The 7,136-nt window shown below is 32.3% G+C and overlaps 1 protein-coding gene across 1 annotated transcript; it reads right to left on the bottom strand.

Annotated features, from left to right (window-relative positions):
• Positions 1–852: 852 nt before the first annotated feature.
• LOC135129419 (carbonic anhydrase 2-like) lies at positions 853–5,176 on the bottom strand. Its single transcript, XM_064056569.1, has 6 exons — positions 5,146–5,176; positions 4,077–4,142; positions 3,973–4,005; positions 3,027–3,274; positions 2,735–2,965; positions 853–921 (listed from the first exon to the last, which is right to left on the bottom strand). Exons 1-6 carry the CDS (start codon positions 5,174–5,176, stop codon positions 853–855), a joined length of 678 nt encoding a protein of 225 aa, XP_063912639.1.
• Positions 5,177–7,136: the final 1,960 nt, after the last annotated feature.

Below are 7,136 nucleotides of genomic sequence, written 5' to 3'. Positions count from 1 at the left end.
CTTTTATCACTACCGTATTTTTTAGATATGCTTATATAGGGTTTCGCAAAAAGTTAATAACTGAAATCAGGAACTGCAAAACCGAATGCTTCGAAATCTTGGAGATGTTTTAAAATTATCATAGGCATGGTAAATTTTTGATCAAAATGTATTTGCTCATCCCCCCCTAAAAATTTGCCCAAAATTTTTCTGAAGAAATGCTGTCTTAAATGTGCAAAGTATGATGAGTCTCTACTTGTGATTTATCTATCACTGCATTCATATTTTATAGATTTGCTTATACGGGGTGTCTGAAAAAAAAATGACTGAGTCAATTTATTTTATTGATTAAATCAAGAATTGCAAAACTGAATACGTTGAAATATTGACGTTTTGAAGTTACTGTAAGCGTGGTAACTTTTAAATCAAAATTATCTGTTTATCAACTCCAAAAAATTTATTACGCCATCTCACAATTTTGCCGATTAAATTCTTTCGAAAATGTGCAAAGTATGATCAGACTATACTTGTAACTTATCATTGCATTCATATTTTTTAGATTTGCTTATACAGGTGACTCAAAAAAAATAATGAATCGGTCAATTTATTATTGATTAAATTAAGAACGAGCCACCCCATTTTCTCGAAAATGTAAGAATACGCTCGTCTTTATAACAATAAAATAATGATAAGGTAGGAATTATAATAATAACATTTAGAATACGTATTTTGTTCAATTCAGTTTTATGAATAATTTTATTCGTATGTTTTGAGGCGATAAACTCATTCAAACCAAACAAACGTCTACGTGACATTCTTCCGATGTATAAACATTAAAATTTTTATTACTACGCATATATAGCTTTATTCCCGTTAATAACCAGGATGCAGAAGGTCGAACTTCCGGCACACGTGCTTTTTGCTTTCCGTTGCAATAGTAACCTTAAAATAACCCGGAAACGTTAAATTGCCAAGTGTTTACGGCGCCGTCAACATCGCTGTTTATAAATAACTCACAGTTAATCTTTTCGGTTTAAAAGTTTATTAATCGCGCCTACAAATATTTTGTGTGTTTTCGGTGTTGTGGAAATACACGTTCTATAAAATTCAAAATGTTCGAAAAATGATAAAATGTAATTTTGTGAATTTTATTTCTACTTCCTGAGTGCAAACAAAGAAAGTATTGTAATCGAGTCTATCGTCTGTTCAAATTTTTATTAGGCAGATAATATTCAAAACTACCGGACCGATTGTATTTTATACATATGTATGTCAAGAACATCGTGTAGATGGTAAACCGCTAACCAAAATTTGCCCAATCATGTCATGACATCTCAAAAATGTTTATAATAAATTTTATAAAATAGCATACTCTTGTATTTGTTTTATCAAATACAAATTCGCAAAATCATTTTTTTTAATTTTTCAAAGAAGCGGGATATGTGGCACTGCATGAATCTAACAGAATTATGAATTTTGGGTTGATTCGGTGTTTATTAAGTTGTAGATGAGTCTATCAGATCTTGTAGAAGGCACGCTTGATGTCTAAAAAGCCACACTTTAAAGTAAGAAGAGAGGTGGACATCATGAAGCTCTAAAATGGTATTCATTGTGAAGCGTTGGAAGGCAAGCCAAATAGCGGCTGGGGAATTATATTATTGGTTTCCAAGAAGTTTTTTTAGACGATTTGTGAGAATGATTTAGGTGATGATATTAATGGGGTGATAAGATAATGGGTGTGGGGATCTTTACCTTGTTTAAAAGCCTGTCAAGGCTACGTTGAATCTTCAACCGCAGATTTTCGTAGGCAAATTGTGGAAGATAAAATTTTCTCCATGTTGTTCCTTTTGTTCCTGGAACTGGGATATCCTGTGGGATATTTCTTAGATACCTCACTTTCAAATTTGGTTTTTGGAAAAAAGGACAAATAGATGTCTAAGGAATTATTTCTTACAGTTCTGAGTCATACTAATTGTTCACATGTAAATATATTTTTAATTATTATTGAAAATCGTGATTCTCGTACTCCTTTTTTTTCCTGTCGTCTGATGCCACGACATAGGAATCTTATTTTTTAATAAATTGGCCAGAGTCGTTAGACATTCAAACACGGAATGATGGTTATCTTCATAAAGAATTATTTCCCATGCTTTCACTTTGTGACATTTCTTGGTAGAAAAAAAGTTCATTGAAAACATTTTTATAATGGATTAAATTTAAAAGGTAGCTGTCAGAACTAGAAGGGTCTGTAAATTATTGAGTTTGGTTGTAACCATCTAAAAAAAGTGCGTCAAAATTACCGAGTAATCTAATGGAAAAGTTATATGATTCCGTAACAGGCAAAAATATATATTTCAAAGAACCACTCATAATACAGCCATCATCATAAACGAACTTTTTCTTCAGTTTCTTTTCTGAAACCTTTTAACCAGTTGTTACTCGTTGTCTCCGCAGGTAGGGGATAAATAAACCTATTTTTGTAAATGCAAACTCTTTATTTTAACGTGGAGAAAACAAGACCTTTACCATAGTGCTACCATTTACCCTAACGCAAGTGCAGCAATTGCAAATTAAAATTTCCAATGTAGACGGAACTTTTAGCATTTTTGCTTGAAAACGGTTCTACCGTTTAGGGGTTGCACGTTTCGATGATTAAATTTGACAGTTTGATTTTTGGAATCTTTGATGTCTATCAGTTTCTTATACTACAATAAAGTAAAATTTGAACGTTTTTTTTTTCTACTTTACTTATTACCTGTGTCTCGGATATATAAGAGGGCTGTGGAAATACTAGGAAAGTTACAATTTCTTCGCAATATGGTTTTGTTATAGATCCGTGATAGCGGTAGAATGTTGTTGTATTTTTTGGTAGGAAATCAGCAACGCGTATTTTTTTGTCCAGTGCAACTGGTTTGTTAATTTTATTTTTAATAGCAGGGATTTTCTTAACGATTTCTTTAAAAGCGGGATTGTCCTTTGAAGATAACTGAAAAATAAAAATAAACATTCATCAATCAGTTCCTCCAATTAAATTTCAAACCACATACCTGATAAAAGGAAACGACACTGAGAAACCCGTCTTCTTTGGGTGACTCGTCTTTTTTGGGAATAGCCCCAGAGTAATTTCCATATTTTGAGTTATAGAAGATCGCAACAATTTCCAAAGCATACCGCGTACAATTTACGATATGCTCAGCACGCCAACGAAACTGCATCTGAAGAAATGTGTAAGTATCGTTCAAACCTCCGCCGTTAATGTTTATCTTCAACGACAAATCATTGAATAAAAATCCCACTGAAAATCAAAGACACGCTAACAGTTGCCCGTTTTTAACTTAATCAAAGTAAACCTGTATAATCAAAATTAATAATATATCCTGGATAACTTTTATAAACGTTTTCATTAAACTGTAAATTCTTATAGTTTGTACACGTAACGTTGTCATCTTTAATTGAAATAGGTGACTGGTTTTTCCCAATTTGGCAATATTTTGCAGGCCATTTACCTAAAAATACGTTCAAATTATAACATAGGAAACGAAGAACGAGGCTGTATAGTTTAAAATTAAGCTCATTATAACTTTTTGTAAGAAAATATTATCGTGTTAGTTATAGATTTTACAATGAATTGCTAAATATATTACAGTAGAAAATTCAAATGGACTGTATAAATCAAGTTTATGAAAACAAATTGCAGAGCAACACGATTAAATCTTAACAGTTCATGCAAAAAAACAATTACGAGTGTGAATATGTGAATAATATTGAAGAAAAAAATCACACTAATTTTATAGAATTCCAAATGGGCATCAAAATAAAGAAAGATACAAATTTTAAGTAAATCGTCAAACTACAGAATCCATTCTGGCGTGATCGGTAGCTAAACTACAATTTCGGAGACGATAGCGCTGTCAAAATTTTTGGTCGGGTTTGTCAAGAAACAACCCATCTCTTAAACTGATAAAAGGGACCTTATATCAAATGTTGTCTTACACTGGTTTCCGTAATTGAAATCTATCGGGAATTCTGAAAATATAACAATAATTAATAATATTTAATCATATGCCCAATTACAAAGTGTTTGTTGTTATTCTTACCTGTCAGAGGGGTTACAATGGGATATTGAGCCAGCGTTAATTCGTTTAACAACAAAATATCTAAAACTGTAAAAGAGTAAATAGTTTTCTTTAAATACTGAAAAAAATAATAAATAATAGTAGTTATTTATTATAAAGGACGATAAAGAAAATCTTTATGTACGGGTGAAAAGTGTTAGTTCATAGGTGACGGCAGTCATGAATGGACCATTTTTCAGGAGTATATAAAGATTCTCTATCGGCTGCATAATATTTTATGTTATTTTGTACCAGATTTTAAAAATATGCGAGTGTGACCATACGAATATTTTCAATACACCGCGCCGCCCGTTGTCAAAGCAAACGCGTGGTCATAGATCAATCAATTGTATTGTGTTGTCTTGGCTTCACTTTGTTTATTTAGTTTCATTTTGTAAAATTAGCAAACAATAAACTATTTCATTGCGAAAAACAGAAAAAAAATGGGTTCTGAAGATAGTAGTAATATTTCGGACTACATTACGGTTGCTGCTAATGCAGAAATAGCAAAATTGTTATTGCTTCCGACGATTGTCAGCAGCAATTTTGGCCAACAATGGAGGTGACTTTTTGATCGTGAAAAGTCTTGGTGGCTGGAATCGTATATTAAACAATGTGAAGCCAAAAAAATATCTGTTTAAAAAAAAATTTGGTTGCTGTGCAAGGAAGTTCTATCTAAGTAGCGGAATCATGTTCAAAACGTTTAGAAAGGGGTTTAGTATGTTCATCACTTCATCAGTATTCAACGTTGGACATATTGAACAGTGCACCATAAATAATGTGTACTAACACAAAGCTGGTTCGTCCGGTTTTTTATAATAATTGTTTTGTATTATTATGTATAATGAATTTTGAAAAATAAAAATACATAAAATAAAGAGTACATAAATAGCTTTTTTATCGTCTAGTGAATATAAAATTAGCTTATTTACTAAAAGTAAAGCCATACACCCTACTTTTAACAGCCGGTACAAAATAAATATATTTACATTATAGTAAAAAAAAAGATAATTAAAACATGAAACAACTTGGTTAAGGTAATGTCACTTACATGTTACAAGCACGATGTGGAAACTGCTCATTTTTAAGCATATGTTGTGTATGCCAGGGTGAAACGAAACTGCAATCGTCGTGTTTTGTTGTCGTATTTATAGGTCCCAGAGACTGCATAATTATACTCTCGATGTCGTAAAGTTCAGAAAAAAAAAAGAAAATGCAGCTATTTTATCTGTAGATAAAATAAATGGATCTGTAACGACCACGTTAGTACAGATTAGGTATTACTAAGTGTTACTTAGACGTTATATTTTATGTTAAAAAGAAATATTACACAGCCATACAAAAAATACACTGATAAAAAATAACCCATAACATACAATGTATCTACAAAAATTCTTGGAATGAAATGTGACAAAATTAGGCAGATTCAATTTTTAATAGACCATAATTTACCCTAACTTTATAATTTTTTTTTAATGATAAAAATTGGTCGAAAGAACCCCCGTCGCTCTAGCTTACTAGAAAAAGTTTGAGGGGATGTTATCCATTGGTGATAGGGATGATTGTAGTGATAAAACACAGAAGTATTATGGGTTGCAGAAGCAAGGAAGAAGTTAACATGGCGTACTGAATGTAATCAAGTTGTTTCAATAAATCACTAATCATCTAAAAGTGTATTTAATTAAAAAAGACAAGACATGACGCAGTCGAAACAGTGAACCTAAAGTAATGTGTGAAAAGTTAAATTTTGAAGATTAATGAAGAAAATCAACGACCTCGTGGAAAAGAAGAAAATCTAACCTCAAAATTGAAGATGTCGAACTTCGTAGTCCCAGCACCGCTGAATCTCAATGGAAATTTGTATGAAAACTGGAAAAAGTTTAAGAAGAGCTTCAACATATATATGACAGCATCGTCGTACGACAAGGAACCAGAAGAAAGGCAAGTGGCAATTCTTCTTAATCTAATTGGACCAGAGGCAGTCCAGCTACACGAAACATTCAAGTATGGAAAAGGTGATGAGAAGAAAATAGAGAAAGTATTGCAGGCATTTGAAGAGTACTGTAACCCAAAGAAGAACATACTTCATGCAAGATTTCTCTTCTACAATCGCAAACAGCGAGAAGGCGAGCCCTTTGATACCTTTTTAACTGATTGCAAAACTTTGGTGCAAGCATGTGACTTCAAGAATGCCGATGAACTCTTGAGGGACAAAATAGTACTGGATGCTGCTGACACGGACACCATCGACACGATTATAAAGTTGGGAGATATCAAGTTAAAAGACGCCATTGAAAAATTTCGAATTGCTGAACTGGTAAGAAGACAAACCCAAGAAATACATGGGAAAGAAGTCAACCTGGTAGCTGGAAAGAAACAGGAGAACCAACAGAAAAATTGAAGGTTTGTTCAACAAAAATGGAGAGAAACCCCTTCTTCCTCCTCCTATGAGAGACCGAAAAATACAGATGGAAAGTTCCACGACAAGAAGAAGGAGAAATACGAAAGAAACAATGGAAACAGTCCAGGAAATTGTCAACGCTGTGGGAGAAGACACGAAAGACAACAATGTCCAGCAAAAGGCAAGCAGTGTCAGAAATGTCTCAAATTTAATCATTTTCCAAAAATGTGTAAAACGCCAGCACATAATATTTCAAATTCAATTGAAGTTTTCAACATTGATGACGACGATAACACGTATTATTATAATAATGTTAGGAAATTCAGGGTAAATTCAATCTCATGCAGCAAATTTCTGAAAGTTGAAAATGTAAATGTAAATTTTAAATTAGACGCTGGTTCAGATGTTAATTTAAAACCATACAATGTCTTTGAAAATATACAAAAAACCACGTACAAAAAAAAAATAAAATTAACGAGTAGTAATCTCAAATTAGAAGCGTATGGAGGTTCAACAATAAAACATTTTGGACATGTTGATCTAAATGTTAAGACTTATACAATGAATTCCGTTGAAAAATTTATTGTCACCAAAGCTAATTTTACACCGATCTTGGGACTAAGTTCATGTTTAAAATTAAA

Source organism: Zophobas morio, unplaced genomic scaffold, assembly GCF_036711695.1.
Source record: "Zophobas morio isolate AGI-343-1 ecotype UQ-CSIRO unplaced genomic scaffold, CSIRO_AGI_Zmor_V1 ptg000016l, whole genome shotgun sequence".
In the NCBI taxonomy this organism is placed as follows: Eukaryota; Metazoa; Arthropoda; class Insecta; order Coleoptera; family Tenebrionidae; genus Zophobas; species Zophobas morio.
This window is presented reverse-complemented; position numbering and strand designations above follow the sequence as displayed.